Consider the following 16,895-nt stretch of genomic DNA (forward strand, 5'->3'; position numbering starts at 1 on the left):
GCCTCTTGCAATCCCTTGTCATGAAACACATCAAAGCCCCTCCTTCTCAGAGGCACAGACAGGATGACGGGGAGGTGAACCCCCTAAGATGGGGAGACTCTCCCAGTGTGTGTAGCCGCGTTGATCTCGCTTTTCTCACTTTCAGTACCAGTGTGACGCTAAAGTGTGAAGCTGCAGGAACACGCTCCTGAACACGTTTCTACTTGTCACGTTCTGTTCAGGACAAGACCTCAAATTATAGTTCATCAGCGGGAAGAGAGACCAGCTACATACTATTTTCTGTAGAACTTAGAATAATAATAGCAATTATGCTAATTAGAAAACAGCACTGATGTAATGAGTATTTATTCAGTACAAACCACACACCAGGCATTGTTCTAAGTACATGATGGCATTTACTCTTTGACAGTCCGAGGAAGCAGCTACAATTACTTTATTATTCAGCCTCCCCTTTTAAGACGAGGAAAATGAGGTAGAGTAGCTAAGGCATTTGGTCATGATACACATATCTACTAAACAGTGAATGCAGGATGAACCCTGGGCAGCCTGGCCCTTGAACATACTTCTGGATATAAAACCTCTTCCCCGTCAATTTGGAGAGGACTTCCTCCTGCGTGCCTTCTCATGGCATGAGCCACTGGGATCCTGTAGACTGAGTTCTTCCTTCCCAAGTTCCTTCTTGTTTCTCTGGAAAACTCCAACCTGTCTCCTATCTCTCAGACTTTGCAAAGCAACACACACACACACACACACACACATGCACGCACGCACACACACACACCCCAGACATATGGAGACCCCAGGGCAGTATTTACTCAATAACCATCAGACTCATACATAAACAGCATCAGCTTTACAAAGGAATCTCAGGTAGGGTTTTCTGTGATATGGTCTGTCCGATACCACTGTGGCTTGAAGTTTACCCAAGACTGTATTGCAGGTGCTCCCTGAATTAAATGGGGTTAGCTCCAGATAAAGCTATCCTCAGTCAGACACACCGAGTCAAGAATTCAGTTAACACACCTGCCCTAGCTTAGCAACCCAGCACACTGTCGAGTGTTGGATATGTCTGTCCAGCAAGTTGTGGCTTGTCATCAATCTACCTCAGCCTGGAGGTACAGAATCAGACTGTGTTGTCCCAGAAAACCTGGAAAATCCTAAGTTCAACCACTATTTGGGTTTGAAGGTGGTTGAACGTTTGATCCCTAGCTGGTGGTGCTGGGTGACCCTTTAGGAGGTGAACCTCTGGGGATTTACGGCAGCATTCTGCCTCTCGTCCACTCATCCTGATCCACCCATCCCATAGAGAGCCAGGTCCCATAGCCACAGCCAGGGGACAACTCCTGTCCCCATGCTTTCCGCCACGAAGGACTTTTCACTGTGAGCCCACATATGCTGTTCCGTCCCTTCAGTCACCTTAGTCAGTTACAATCAAAGTGACAATAAAAGTAACTGTTACTACAAGCCACCCTGAGCTGGGGACCAGCTGTCCACGTGATGATACACATAGGCATTGTACCACTTGGCAGGGGTGTGGCTGGGCTATACCACATGACTTGACTTCAACACATGTCATGCACTGGAACAACGGCAGTCTCCCTCAGGCTAAGCCACTCTACCTAAGAACCACTGGGTCCTCATAATGCAGTGAATCCTCCAAACTCAAAGCAAATAGACTGAAGCCACCCACGCCGTTCCAATCACCTTACTTGTTAATGTTGCTGCCTTCTTTCAGACGCTCACCCGCAGCTCCCGTCTTCGACACTCTCTCGCTCCCCGCCAGGTCGACCAGGCTCACCTTACTGACTTTCTCCCCCGAGTTCTAATGGCAGGGGAATAAGAGAATCAGCAGACATGAAGGAGAGCCACATGAGTACTGACGTATTTATCAACACTGTGACCCACAACACCATGAAGTACTCAGGCTATGAATCGTAGGTGTGTCACTCAGGAACTCACTTCCTAGAAAAGCCAATTTTAAGTCTTTTTACTTTGCGTGTATGTGTGGTACACCTGTATTCCGCCTCGCTGAGGCAGGATCTCCTTTGTTAGCTGCAGTGGTCCAGGCTAGCTGGTCCACAGGCTTCTGGGATTCTCCCATCTCTGCTCTCTCTGATTTCAATATAGGAGTCCTGGGATCACAGATGTGCACCACAATGTGGGACTTGATGTGGGTTACAGGGGTCCAAACTCTGTCCCCCGTGCTTGTGTGGCTTGGGGTTTACCCTCTAAGTCATCTCCTGAGCCCCTAAAGTCAAAAGTTAAAATGGTGCAGAAATCTAAGATTCTGCTCTACAGCCGGGGAGAAAGGGTTTGAATACCCAGGGCAGTTAGCAGAACCTCCAGGGCAGCCGGAAGTCCAGACTTCCTCCAGGACAGTGGCAAGTTAGAGGTTTTATGCACCTTGAAGGAAACATCAGCAGATGAAGCTCCTTTGCATTTTGGGTCAAATTCTACCTTTCTGAGATGTGGGTTTTAGATAGAATGTTGTAGTTTCTTTCGTAATATCCCACAGTAGCCATGAAGTAAACGGATTGCTTTTAGGGAAATTTTAGTAAGAAAGAACACATAATTAAAAATTGTACAGTAGGGGGCTGGAGAGATAGCTCAATGGCTAAGAGCACTGACTGCTCTTCCAGAGGATCCAGGTTCGAGTCCCAGCACCTGCATGGCAGCTAACAACAACTGTTTGTAACGCAAAGATCTGACACCCTCACACAAATATATATGCAGGCAAAACACCAATGCACATAATATAAAAATTAAAAAAAAAAGTTGTACAGCGAAATCATCAGGGTAGTTAGGATGTTTACACACAAAATCCATTTTTTTTTCCAGACAGAGTCTCAAGAAGTAGAGGATGGCTTTGAACTTCTGATCTTTCTGCTTCTAGGCTTTGTGCGGGGCTGGAGAATTGAACCCAGGGCTTCATGCATACTCTACCAACTGTACTATATCCCCAGCCCTGAAAAATCCAATTAAAAGATGCCAGTGTAAAAGGAAGGCCTAACAACCTGGCGATGTAAGCGGCGCAAATGGCAGGATGACAGCACACAGCTCTCAGTCTCTGGATCCAACCACGAACACTTCCCGTTTCCACCCTGAGCTCCCCAACCTCCAGAGGTTCCACCTTGCCTCTCACCCCAGACTGCAGGTCATACAGCGTCTGTGTGATGATGATGTTGAACACAGCATGGGAGCGGCTGCTCTCCTCGTTCATGTTGGTTGCAGCTACCGTTCGAGACTTATTTCCCTCAGACATCAGTGACTCGATGTCCTAAAGGCAAAGACGAGGAAAGCACTGTGAGATAAGAAAGAGCACCCAGCACCCAGGGGTGTGTTCAGGGTGGTCCCATGCCTTGGCCATACTCTTCCACAGAAACAGGCCCAGCCTCTTTCCCACACAGCATGGCTTGAACCTCCTCCCCACACAGAGCCTTCCTCTTTCTCTGCCCAAGGTCTCTTCTTGCCCTGTCAATATCCCATTGGCTCCTTCATACATTCCCAGAAGAGGGGACACTTACTGAGCACTTCACATGCTTAAGAACAGTAGCCAACTCATTTAATTCCAACTCTCCTGTGCCTGTCACCCTGGTATGGCTGTCTGTCCCATTTTCTGCCTCACTCTGCCGACAACTGTGGCTCTACAAAGAGCAGGGAACTGATTTGGGATGCCCCACTGTATGCTGTGAATGTTTTATTACCATTGGTTAATAAAGAAGCTGATCTGGCCAATAGCCTGACAGTATAGAGCCAGGTGGGAAATCCAAGCAAAGAAGGGAAAAAGAAGGCAGAGTCAGGGAGACGCCAGCAGCCACGAGAGAAGCAAGATGTGAGGTAACAAGCCACAAACCCCATGGTAAAATATAGAATAACAGAAACAGGTTAATTTAAGTTGTAAGAGCTAGTGAATAATAAACCTGAGCTAATAGGACAGAGTGTAATTAATATTAATGCCTCAGAGTGGTTATTCAGGAACGGGCAGTCAGGAGAGAAATTTCCAGTTGCAGGCAACTTTCTCTGGTATCTTTGTAACCTTATTCCTAGTACACCCCTGGAGGCCACGGGCTTTGCTGAATGAGTGCTATGAAAGAAATTCCCCACACACCAAGATGCTGAAGCTCATGGAGGTCATCTGAGATTTCCTGTAACCAGATTCCTGGTTGTCAGGAATAAGTGACAAGATAACAGGGACTGAGCTCCATCGCCGTGAGCCGGGAAACGACTTAGTCAAAGTGCTGTCTGGACACCTTAGAGCCAATGCATTTAAATCTCAGTGCATTTAAAGTGATGAATAAGTACAAATATAACTTGAAAAGTACAATGTTTTTGTTTAAATAGCTGGATGCTGGACCTTATCTTCACTTTAGCTTCACTAAGTTTCAGGTGATAATGGGTCTCCTACCTCTCTTACATATCAGAAGCAAATATAGAGGTTTGCTCATTTATTCCTTCTCTCATTCATGAGCATCCTCCAGCGAAAAAGCTGGAAATCTGCGCCATGAGACTTCCAGGGTGATGACTACAGAGATAACAGCAGCACATTACGTCTGGGTATAAAAGTCAAGGGCTGGGAGGAACATAGATCAATCCTGGGATAACGAAGTGATCCAGAAACACAGGCGCCAGGAGAGTAAAGAGCATTAGAAATCAAAGCTGTGCCTGTGCCTAGAAGGGAATGAGTGAACCACCACATACTGCACAGACTACCAGATTTGTTCAGAAGGATGCCACTGAGCACCTCGGGGAGGAAACACTCAGCAACTTGAGATCACTGGGTGTTTTGACCTCACTGTGAGCCCTTCACAAGGAGGCAGCCAGAACTGTGCCTGAAGGACATTTCCTCCTGGGTGTGCTGTCTGTATGCCTGAGGCTGCGAAGGGCATCAGTATGCCATCACATATCCCTATGGAAACAGCCTCAGCATCACCTATTCTGACTTACTGCCTTTCTTCTTTAATGATTTCTTTTCCTTTTGGTTTTTCGAAACAGGGTTTCTCTGTGTAACAGCCCTGGCTGTCCTGGAACTCACTCTGTAGACCAGGCTGGCCTCGAAGTCACAGAGATCCGCCTGCCTCTGCCTCCCAAGTGCTGAGATTAAAGGTGTGTACCACCACCACCCGGCTTTAAGGACATTTTAAAAAAGGACTCTTACCTCAAAGCTGGTGACAGCCAGCTGGGACAGACCATCTACATATGGCCCCAGAACCTTATGCTCTCTGACTTTAAGAGACTGCCTACTCCTGTAGGGGGGAGAAAAATCAGAGTGAGTGAATCTTATACCCTTGCAAGCTTTTCCTTCTTAGCATTTGGAAATTCAGATTACAATTTCAAAGGTTTTTTTTTTTTAGCGATTAGAAAGTATAGGTATTCTAATAGGCACTTTACACGGACAAACAAAGCAGCATTCCACATGAGAATGTGTTCAACTCTGATTTCAAATACTGATACTATTTTAAAACGTCCCTTTCTCACCCCAAGAAAAGTCAGAGCAGCTAAACCTAGCTGGGCTCCCCTGTGAGAGTAGACAGAGAAGCCTGGACATTCTTCATCAAGAACATCTCAAATTCTTTTTGATAACGTTTTTATTTATTCTCTTGAGAAGTTCAAACAATATATTTTGATCATATTCTTTCCCTCCCCAAGTCCTCCCATATCCTCCCTCCCTACCTAGTTTCATGGCTTCTTTCTCTCTTAAGGTTAAAATTTTTGAGAAAACACTGAACAATTATAAAATATTTTTAACTAATTTACTTTTTCAAGTTCCACTGATTTATGTTGGCTGCATGCTGGCAATTTTATAGAGAAAGTCAGGTAATAACACAATTGTAGCTATTGTATCCAATATTTGAACTGGCTGTGCCGAAGACAATTTTGGGGTTGTAATTAATGTGTGCACGCATGTGTGTGTGTATGTGTGCCTCTGTATCTGTGTGTGCATGTGTATGTATGTGTGCCCCCCTCTGTATGTGCCCCCCGACCCCGTATCTGAGACGGTACACGTATGAATGCCAGAGGGAAATGGGTTCTCCCTTTTACTGTATGGGTCCTTGGGAACAAATTATGAAGTTGGGGCCAGCAGCAAGTCCCATGAGCCATCTCACTGCCCCTTTAGGGCTCTAGAGAATTTTAGATGGTTACCTCTGATTTGGGGCCCATTTGAGATGTTTATCTGACCAATGAGATTTAAAACTTAAAGCTATTAGATTCTTCCTGTACTGAATGTAGGTGCCATCCTTTTCACGACACAGGGAATTTAATTGCTTTTCAGAAAGTTAATGCTTGGCGTCTCTCAGATGTGGGGAATCCTCGGTGCTTCTGAAAGTCTTGGCAAAGTTTCTGAAGCATTTTCCAGCTGTCCCTTTTAATCTCACTCTCAAGGATGAGACTTCAAGGTACCTAGAGCAATTGTGCTGGACTCAGGGACCAACCAATTTGATCCTCAGGATAGCTACTGTCACATACACACCCCAGTAGTGGGCTCCTCCTTACCAACCAGATTCTGTAGTGTTACTCAACAGCAAGATGAAACCCAGCGTGCTATCAAGGGCCCTTGTGCTGGTATCTGGAATTCCCGCATACTCTTGCTGCTCTATTTAATGAAGCAGGCGTCTCCTTATCTTGTACCTCAGTCCTATCTGCAGACGAATCCTCTAGAAATCCCTGCATCTATGTGCCAAGAAGCCTGTGTATGGACGCTCAGAGCAGCACCATACTGAGGACACATGACGCCACACCAGTGATAAGAAAAGGGGCCAATCCATTTGATCATGCAACAGATATTAAACAATAGTCAAAACTATCACATTATTGTCCCATATACAAAAAAAAAATGAATGAAATCACTACATGTTGGTGCTGTTTACACAAAGTTAAAACTCCACCAAAATCACGGATAGATGCTGCAGAAGAGAGAGAGAGATGGAAAATATAAACTTCCTAACAGCATTGCCTTGGGGACCAGTAGGGAAAGGAGTAAGAGTCAAGGGGGACATGTAGGAAGATTAAGAATTACTGGTCAGGGTCCATTTTCTAAGACAATGACGCATAGGCAGAGGCTGATTTTGTTATTCTTTATGCCTCGCAAACGTTCCTTTATATAAGCAGCCAATAACTCTTTCAGGTAAACACAAGCAAATCGATGACTGGAGACATTTTTGATGTCTATAATATTGCCAATACTCTTGCTTTGATTTGAGGCTATAGGAGTATATAGGAGTATAAATGTTACATATGACACATTTGCTAAAACAACTAAAATGTATTTAATGACAGGGAAAGTGGTCATGGAGTTACACAGGCTACTGGGCTGTTATCTATAATATACTTGAGGATGTGAGCATATCCACTCATGACACAGATCTGAAACAGCAGGGAGACATACTCAGGTGTTAACTAAGGTTATTTTTGAGTGGTATTATTAAATGTCAGCTTCATTTCTTATAGTTCATAAGATACATGTGCGCTTTCTATATTTTCCCAACTATCTGTTACTTTTAAACCAATGCAAACTTTTGCCTGGCAAAAATGAATTTATGAATCAAGCTTTCTTGATTTTTTTAACTCTTAAGGTTTTTTTGTTTGTTTGTTTAGATTTTTGAAAACAAGGTCTCTCTGTGTAGCCCTGGCTGTCCTGAAACTTGCTCTGTAGATGGGGCTGGCTCCAAACTCAGAGATCCACCTGCCTCTGCCTCCCCAGTGCTGGGATTAAAGGTGTGTGTCACGAAGCCCAGCATCACTTAGCTTTTGAAGAATGTAGATGCCTGGGTTCCCCAGTGTCACCCAAATCATTTAGGATGGGGGTGGGAGTTCAAGTCAGTCAAGATCCTCTGAAGAGCATCCTGCATGCTCCCCACACATAGCCAGGGAAGGCGGGTGACTGTAATCCTTCCCCCATTTTATTTCCACTTCAGAGCTGCTGTTTTCCATTATGACACAATTTTCTGTTGTTTCTTGGAGACAGTGTCTTACTACATAACTCTACTCTGAAACGCAGCCCAGGATAGCCTAAAACTGGCAGCCATCCTCCTGCTTCAGTCTCTCAGTGCTGGGTTATAAGCATGCATCACATCACTCAACTTGAATGCATGTCTATGCACCATGTGTGTGTAGTACCCACAGATGCCAGAAAAGGGCGACAGATCCCATGGGATCAGAATTGTAGATGATTGCCAGCAGCCTTGCAGGTGCTGGGACTGGAACCTGGGTCCTCTGGAAGAGCAGCCAGTGTTCTTAAGCACTGAATGCTCCTATAACTTAGTTTTAATGAATTGTCCCTGGTGAGAAGAAATAATACCTGTAGTGAAAACATTTCTCACACGGCGATGTGAGTAACTTTCCACGGCCATCTAGGAGAAGCTGCATGTGACTGAAAGAGAATTCTGGGAAGTCCCTCATTTCCAGTCCATGAGCTGACATCAGAGCAGTGACCAACGACGCAAATATGTACACACCCTTGCCAGTTTAATTTTAAGATCATTTAACATTATTTCTTCCTATTTTCAAGCTTTCCTTCAAACACTCACTTACCCCTTGGGGTCCAAGAGGTCCCGAACTTTCTCATTATAAATTTCCATATATGATACTTCGACTTTAAAGGTCTGTGACTCATTTTGCTCCAGAGAGATCCTTTTAAACAGAGCACAGCAGAGCCTTGGGATAAGGCCTAGCTGCTCAGCATGGCCCATCATGGAGAAAGACTTTCCGGAGCCTGGAAAAGAGCAAGCAGAGAGATGGAAGGGCAGGAGAAAAAGCAAACAGAACACTTCAGTAATACAAGGTGCGCTTGCCTGATAGCAAAAGCCATACAGAAAAAAATGGGGTGAGCTTGACCTCCAACCCGGACCCCTGAACAACTGTTACACTTCTCTGCTTCACACTAGAACCTCTGGTCTATTTCCAGCAGGTTGGTACGGTCCATTATGTACTAGTGAGTGTCTAGGAATGCAGTCACTACAATACACCCTTGGAGAGCAAGCCTGGTAAAGTTCCACCTGTCTACTGGGTGTATGGAAAGGGCCATGTGTGTATGCATGTGTGCACAAGTGCCCGAGCATATGGAGAGCACAGGGCAGCTTCGGGTGTCATTCCCTTTCTGCCATCCTTGTTATTTGAGGCAAGGTCTCTCTCTGGCCCCAGAGCTTGCCAGGTGCATAAGACTGACTGGCTATGAAACTTCAGGAGTCTGCCTGCCTCTGCCTCTGAAGCACGAGATTATACAAGCATGCCGCCATGCCTAGCTTCTCTATATGGGTTCTGGTGATCAAAGTAGAGTCCACGTGCCCACACGGCAAGCCTTCTATAAGATGAGCAATTTTCTTAGTTCCAGATAAAGTTTTATTGTGCTACAACATTGCATACACAGTAAAATCTTGGCTGTCCACTAAGCAACACAAACAAACAATATGTCACGGTTGGACCTGGCACATACTACATTATCTGCAATCTCTGTCTGGATTCTTGTAGCTAGAGTGTGATGATGCAGCAGGAGGAAGCGTTATTAAGAATTATAACTTATTTCCAGCTCAGAGTGACAACAGCTGGGTCACAGCTGTATTTTCGATCTGCCCGTTTTGACCAATTGCTAGACCCGCCTCAGTTTGGGATCCATCATCATTTCTGTGCCCATGTGGAAGTCCCAGGCATGGGGGATTCTAAAATTTTTATATTGATTCTATTAAAACTTTTATACCAAGAAACTGGGATTAGCTTTCCAGTTCAAATCCAGGTTAAAACTCTAATTTAGGAAAATGACACTTAATGGTTTGGAACTAGCTACACTCATTAACACTGAAATTAGGCAATTACCAGAACTGATGCATTTTCAAAAAGCAGAATACTTTTGATCACATGAGTCAGTTCAGTCCAAAACAGCAGGAGAAGTTTTCTGGGTTCCTCAAGCTTCCCCTGCCTTTTAAATGTTAAGAAATTATATTTAAGTATGGCTGTAGCTCAGTGGAACACAATTCATGCTTGGGACACAGGAGGTCCTGGGTTCAATCCCTCATACCATAGAGAGAAAGAGAGAGAGAGAGAGAGAGAGAGAGAGAGGAGAGGGAGAGAGAGAGTGTGACTTATTTATTTATTGTTTATAATTTAAGGGCTAGGGATTAAAGCCTGGATTTTGCAAGTTAGTCAAGCACTCATCCACTAACCTACATCCTATCAAAGACTTGTTTCATATCATCGACTGCAATAAAAGCAACATCTTACCGGTCTGGCCATATGCAAAAATACAAGCATTGTATCCCTGAAAGGCTTTCTCAAGAATTCCTTCCCCGAGGCACTTGAAAACAACTTCTTGACCTAGAAAACAAGACAAACATTGGAGACTTATTAGTCTTGTGTGTATGTGTGGGTACCTACACAAGCCAGAAGAGGGTATCTGACTCCCTGAAGCTGATGTATCATTCAAAGAGCAGCAAGCACTCTTAACTGCTGAGGCATTTATCTAGCTCCAAAACAGATATTTAAAAGTAAAATCAAAAAGGATGATTTGTGTTGAGATGTGTGGTTGCTTTAAAAAGATATTTATTTTTCTGTGTATGAGCATTTAGTTTGCATACATGTACGTATACCATATGTGCAGTGCCCTCAGAGGCCAGAAGAGGGCGTTGGATCCCTGGAGCTGAAGTTACAAACAGTTGTGAGTCACTATGTGGGTTCTGGGAACTGGAACCCGGGTCTTCTGCAAGAGCAGCCAGTGGTCTTAAGAGCTGAGTCTTCTCTCCAGCCCTCTAACAGATGCATTAGTAACAACCTTCTCCCATCCCCTCCTCTCACAATTAAAAGGTATACACAATACTTACTACACAGTTATATGTAAGAGCTTAACAAATGCAGTGTCGTGCAGATGGGGTCTTGCTATGTTGCCCAGGTTGATCTGAAACTCACAAGTCCCAGTGACCCTTCTACCCAGTAGGCTCAGGAGCTGAGACTACACACACACACACACACACACACACACACACACACACACACACACACGAATAACCACACCTGACTTGCAACATCAGTTTTGCTCCTAAACTACAGCTGACTATCTGGATAAAGTCATGGTTCCGTACTGTCTCCTCTTCGACGTTTCTCTGGGGATTAAATCCCACTCCTTGTTAGCAGGCTGCATAAAAGCACTGTCAAATTCGATTTCCTCTTCTCCTTAGAGATTCTATCTAAATGTTACTAAATATGAACTGTCTGTCTTGTCTCCCCAGTCTGGATCCAGTTTCTAACTAGTAAGAACCATGGCACACACTTCCTTACATCCACTTCATCACTGTGGGTGTGTCTTGGTGCAGGGTGGCCTTGAACTTCTGCTCTTACCCTCTACTAGCTCAAGAGCAAATCCAGGCACACTGGTACCTGTCTGGAACCCGAGTGCTTGAGTGGTGGATGCAGACAGACGAGGAGCTCGGGGTTATCCTTGGCTAGAAAACAAGTTCAAGGCCGAGGCGGGATGCAGAAGACCCTGCCTCAAAAGCAAGGACAGCAGTAGCAGCAACAAGAAAGACAACAAATGCAAGACAGTGGAGTTGAGTTTCGACTATGTCCAAACTCTAGGAAATACTAGACAGTACAGTATTTATCCTTCCGAGAAGAAGGACGTGCGGTCACGCTTTACAGATTTCTATCAGGGGACCCTCACAGTACACACACAGAGCAGATGTAAACATGATGACAAGTGACCGGGGTCTGAAACCCCGTCGTCTAAGACCTCACTGCTGGCAACTGTAGCGGGATGGTCACCCATAGGCAGGGACCCGTGCTGTGGGTCACTGATAAGTGGCTGGTGAGTGGCCCTCACCCTTGGTCTCCTAGGTTATCCTGCAGCACTGATTGTTTATTGTCTGTCTGTCTGTCTGTCTGTCTGTCTGTCTGTCTGTCTGTCTGTCGTCTGTCTGTCAGTCACTCTGGCTTCAACCTTCAGACTATGACGACAGGGCTATTGTACCCAGCCAAGTAAAGGCACATAGCAGGCGTTTGTATTTGCTGAATTGTTCCTGGGTTGATACAGCTGCCCTTGGATTGTGTACTTCTAACTGAGGCTCCTTTCCTAATCACTGATAACTGAGTCATTGAAAGACTGTGCTTTAAGCTTAAAAAGAATAATTGATTGTTTCCATCTACACTGCGGTCAAAGTATGACTATTTCAGTCGGTCCCAAAGGATGAGAGTTGGGAGTCGGCCTCTGGCAAACAAGCCAGACAGGTATGAAGAGATAGGTCAATAGAATATGTTTGGACTGCATGAGTACTTACAAATCAGGCTGGGGAGATGGCTCAGTGGGTAAAGGTGTTTGATTGAAGCACAAGCCTGGTGACCTGAGTTTAATCCCCACAACCCATGCAAAGGTGGAGGCAGAAAAGCAACTTCAGGAAATTGTCCTCTGGCTTCCAAATGTGCTCTGCAGCACATGTAAAGGCATGTATCATACACATGATCATAAATAAAAAAAAATACACATTACTTCTTTACTGATGTAGTCATTTCCTAGGCATCGTAACAATAAACACGCATAGAAAATATTACCTAGTCTCAGCTCCACTAAGTATACTCATACTGTTTTAAAAGACAACTGAGTATTTTTTCAAATGTTACTATGCTTGATGACAGAATATAACCCAAGCTTGTCATATTTCCATTTACTTATTTGTGTATACTTGGATGCATGTGTCGAGGTCAACGGACAACTTGCAGGAGACAGTTATCTTCCCTGCTGTGTTAGTTCCGGGAATTGAACTCAGGTTCATTAGGCTTGGCAGCAAGCACCTTTACCTCCTAAGCCATCCCACCAGCCCCATTGTTTGTCATATTTAATAAAGTTTTATTCATAACTGGCAAATGAGAAATATTTGGAAAACAATATACTTATGTGTATATACATATATAAACACATAACGCAGATATTTTGGTGTGTTTCTGGAAAGAAATGCCTTTCCTCCTTTCTATCCTTAAATAACTATGTAAGACCAACTCAGGCAAGAGTCGACCAGAAAGAGCTATGGGAGGCTTATGTGCTTTCCCAAACAACTGGGTTCCTAGAGAGACTGGAATACATTTTATTACGACTTCATATCCCAAAAGGAAGCTTACTCTTTTTTAAGATAAGAACATAATGACTATTTCCCTCATCCACAGCAGCCTTAGAAAGTCATTTTCTCTACTCTTTCTTCATGGTCCCCCTGGTTAAGTGCCACTGATAAGGTAAGGGGGATTGTTTCTCACATTTAAGAGGGAGTGATGGGAGGCAGGCAGAGGGCATGGTGTGTGTGTGTGTGTGTGTGTGTGTTTGTGTACACACACATACACATACCTGGGGAAGACAAGAAGAAACCGAACATCATTATTTAGGTCAGAGCACGCTACGGTACAGTATCCAGTAAACTAGTCCCCTTCTTTGTGACATTAGAAGGTTGCAGGGGAACGAACACAATATAATGAATAGCACCAATAAAACGGTGAATGGGACCAATTCCACGGACTTCTCATTATTTTTCCACCCTGGGGCTGTGCGAACACATGAACCCTGGGCTGCAGCTATGCTCAACCAATTCTTTTGTTCAGTAACCTTCAGGGAACCGCTATTACAGGAAGAATAGCTGTGGAAGTGGCCAAGATCCAAACTGTTAACCACAAAGTCCTTCCTGTAGCGGTGGTCCAGCCCCTGTCCTCATCAACAGCAGACTCCGCAGGCTGCACAGCAATGGCTTCACTTCACTCTGCCTTAGAACGCAGGGCACCCCAAAGACCACACAAGACCCATGGTGACCCAGACGAATAAGGGCCTTTTTGGCCTTTGCAGTACTGGGGACTGAACACAGGGCCTTGGACACGCTTGGTTAAATGCTCTACCCCTCAGCTACATCCCCAGCGAGGGGGCTTTTTAACTTTTTAGAAAATATTTTGTTTTGTTTACTTCCATTTTCTTTTAAACCTATGAGTCTCTGTCAGCACAGGAAAAAATGAGTTACCCACTGCTTTTTGAACCTTGACTCATTAAAAAAAAAAAAAAAGAACAGCTGTTTACACTGCATGGTGGGAACCAGGGAATTCAAACCCTGCCCGGGCAGCTCTCATAAAAGATGCAGTATCCCCACCCTGAATGTTTCCCAATTACAGTTTACAGTTTACACTCAAGCAGAATGGAGGGCTGTTTTTCTACGGGAAAGTCTACAGGGAAGTTCAGAAGTCCTGTGGGAAACAGGAGGTTCTGTGGGTATTTGTTCCCAATCCAGACGGGCAGAGCAAAGCCACAACACTGTCAAACCCAAGAGGCCTGTGACTTCTTAGCAGAACCAGTGCCAGGGAGGAGGTGTCTCTGGAGACGTCAGCTTCACATGCCTGGCGTGGTGAGTCCACAGGGCATGCCACGTATGACCTCACTGTTAATAAGCACGACAGCGATGCCAAGTTCCTTCAGGGTTTATAATCGGACCTCCTATAACCCATGTGGACAAGTTATAAAACACGGGCATGCCCAGTGAAACCTGTAACACAATGTGAGAGCAGTAACAGGAGCCACTGTGTGGGATTTCTGCAAGCAGAGTCACGGTCTGAGTCACCGAACACTGAGTCACGTATATGATACAGATCTCTGAAAAGCCAACACCACCAGGTCTCCACATGTGGGCATCCCCTGACCCCTTGGGAAGAGCAGCAATGGCCTCCCAGTCACCGTGCAAGGATCCCAGGCAGCTGTCTTTACATAGCAGGGTCCTGACGGCAAAGCTCTAAAGGAGAGAACTGGGAACAAAGGGAAGACAGCTGGGTCCTGGGTCTGCATCTGCCCACTGAATAGGACAGGACAGAACACGATGGGCTGGGGCCTAGAAAGGAGGAGAATGGAAAGAGAGGGTCTGACCCATGGTGTTTATAACCCACATTTAAAAAGGCAGACACATAGATACATCATAGCCAACAAAACTCTCAAGCGGGGCACAGCACACTTAATACATAAACAGAATCTCCTTCGACATGGAAGACCACCTAAGACCGGAACAACCATGCTATAGCTGAGATCTTCAATGTCCCCAAAGGCCCACAAGTTAAAGATTGTGGTCCATGGTAGTACTAGTGGGAAATGGTCTTTAGGGTGTAAGAATCTAAAGGGGGGTCCTTGAGTTATCAGGGAATGCGTGAAGAGGATTTGGAATCCCAGTATGTCCCTCTTTACTTCTTGGCCTTGAAGTAAGAGGTTTCTTCCACCTTATAGTTCTGTCATTATACATGGTCTTCCTCAGTTCCAAAGCATGAGACCTCTAAAGCCTGGGCCTCAGGTTCCCTATGGCTACGGAAGCTAACCAATACAAACACAACCCAAAATCGAATTCCTTTCACAAGCCCCTTTGTTTCTCCGACTTTTTTCTCTTTGGAGCAGGAGTTGGGGGAGCTTGGCTATGTATTTTAAGTGGCAATTCCTGGGCCTCGTTCTTTATGAAGGTACTTTCCCTTCTGCACAGGGCTGACAGCCACAGTCATTGTGATGAGTCTGGACTTGGCAGGGGCCCAGTTTCAAATCAAGGCACCTGGATGGTGCAGGAACAGACAGGTCTTGCTTACACACCTCAAAGGGAGAAAAGGGCCTTATTTGGATAAGGTTGAAGCAAATTTCTTCCTCAGAGGCCTTTGGCATGTGGACTTCAGCTTCTCTCATTCAGAGACTTCAGGCCATACTTAAGTTAAATGAACCCAAACTACAGTTCAGATAAAGGAACAAAGACCTTAAGGCTCGACTTGGAGGTGCAACATTTAATTCTTAATCAACTTCAGGATTGGTAAAGGTAACTCGAGAAACTGGGCCACGAGCTAAAAGTAAACCACAGGCCACTTTCCACGGTGGCTTCCAAGTGCTATCAGCATTGCCGTCTGGGGAAGTGTCACTAGTACTGAGCAGGGAGTGACTTACTCCGACAATGTGTCCACTCCGGGGACACTGCTAGGGGTGAGCATGAGCTGGGCAACTTTTTTGCTGCTGGATAAAGTGGCTGACTCACAGGGGAGGGGGCATGAAAACTCCTCCCCGGGCACCAGTGCCGAGGATGAGAAAAGAAAACAGAGTTGACTCAGCTGTGAAGCCTGACTCCACACAAGCCGCTGCTGACAGAGAAGCATGGGTCGGCTTCGAAAGCATTTTACGACAGCTCTCTCTAACAAGGTAGCAGACTCAGGCCTACGGTCACTTCTAGAACTCAGGGCTCCGGTATTCATAGCTCTTGGAGGGGGGCATATTCAAACAAAGCTTGACCAAGCATGTGGGCTCAGGACTTTGGACAACACTTGCCTGGAGGGAGGATGCACTTACTACTAGCTCTCCCGGCTAGGCTTCACACCAGGACTTACCAAATCCCCTCTAGGGCAGATAAGAAGTGTCCAGGACAGGAGTTGAATCCTTAAGTCATCACTAGCGTGCATCACCGGTTCTGAGTCAGTCTACACTGGCCACCGCTTTTGCCTCTGAAAGGCAGTAAGAACCTTCCCGAACCTCGATCTCCTCATCTGCGAAAATGCTGACAGCAGTATTTCCTATCTAATGGTACGCTCTTGTTATCGCATCTCCTCCCGCACATAAAAGGCTCAGCACCAGGCCAGGAACGCAGCATGTGGATTGTAATCACAGTTACTGCTATCTGCCCCTCCAAATACAGCTAAGTTAAACAGTGCTCCCGGGTGCGGGCAAATGCTCTAAGGAATAGATGTGGTCAGAGGGGGGAGAGCACAAAATGGGGTGGGGTAGGATTAAAAAGGACATCTGGAGACAGGGGCCGCAGCTCAGTCAACACAGGGCATGTCTGGTGTGCACAAAGTCCTGGGTCCCAGCACCGGTACAGGCTATCCCTATCGTGTCCTGGGTCCCAGCACCGGTACAGGCTACCCTTGTCATGTCCTGGTCCCAGCAC

The 16,895-nt window shown here is 45.5% G+C and overlaps 1 protein-coding gene across 3 annotated transcripts in view; it reads right to left on the minus strand.

The window, feature by feature from the left end:
* Kif13a (kinesin family member 13A) overlaps positions 1-16,895 on the minus strand; it is a 177,472-nt gene that overhangs the window by 71,279 nt on the left and 89,298 nt on the right. For all 3 annotated transcript variants that reach the window (XM_013349117.2, XM_013349116.2, XM_026782988.1), the window contains exons 5-9: positions 10,213-10,305; positions 8,530-8,710; positions 5,156-5,243; positions 3,143-3,277; positions 1,710-1,822 (exon numbers count right to left, since the gene is read on the minus strand). In XM_013349117.2, coding sequence (XP_013204571.1) covers positions 1,710-1,822; positions 3,143-3,277; positions 5,156-5,243; positions 8,530-8,710; positions 10,213-10,305 — 610 coding nt within the window. The remainder of the gene's footprint in view (positions 1-1,709; positions 1,823-3,142; positions 3,278-5,155; positions 5,244-8,529; positions 8,711-10,212; positions 10,306-16,895) is intronic.

Source organism: Microtus ochrogaster, chromosome 16 (genome assembly GCF_000317375.1).
Source record: "Microtus ochrogaster isolate Prairie Vole_2 chromosome 16, MicOch1.0, whole genome shotgun sequence".
Classification (NCBI taxonomy): domain Eukaryota; kingdom Metazoa; phylum Chordata; class Mammalia; order Rodentia; family Cricetidae; genus Microtus; species Microtus ochrogaster.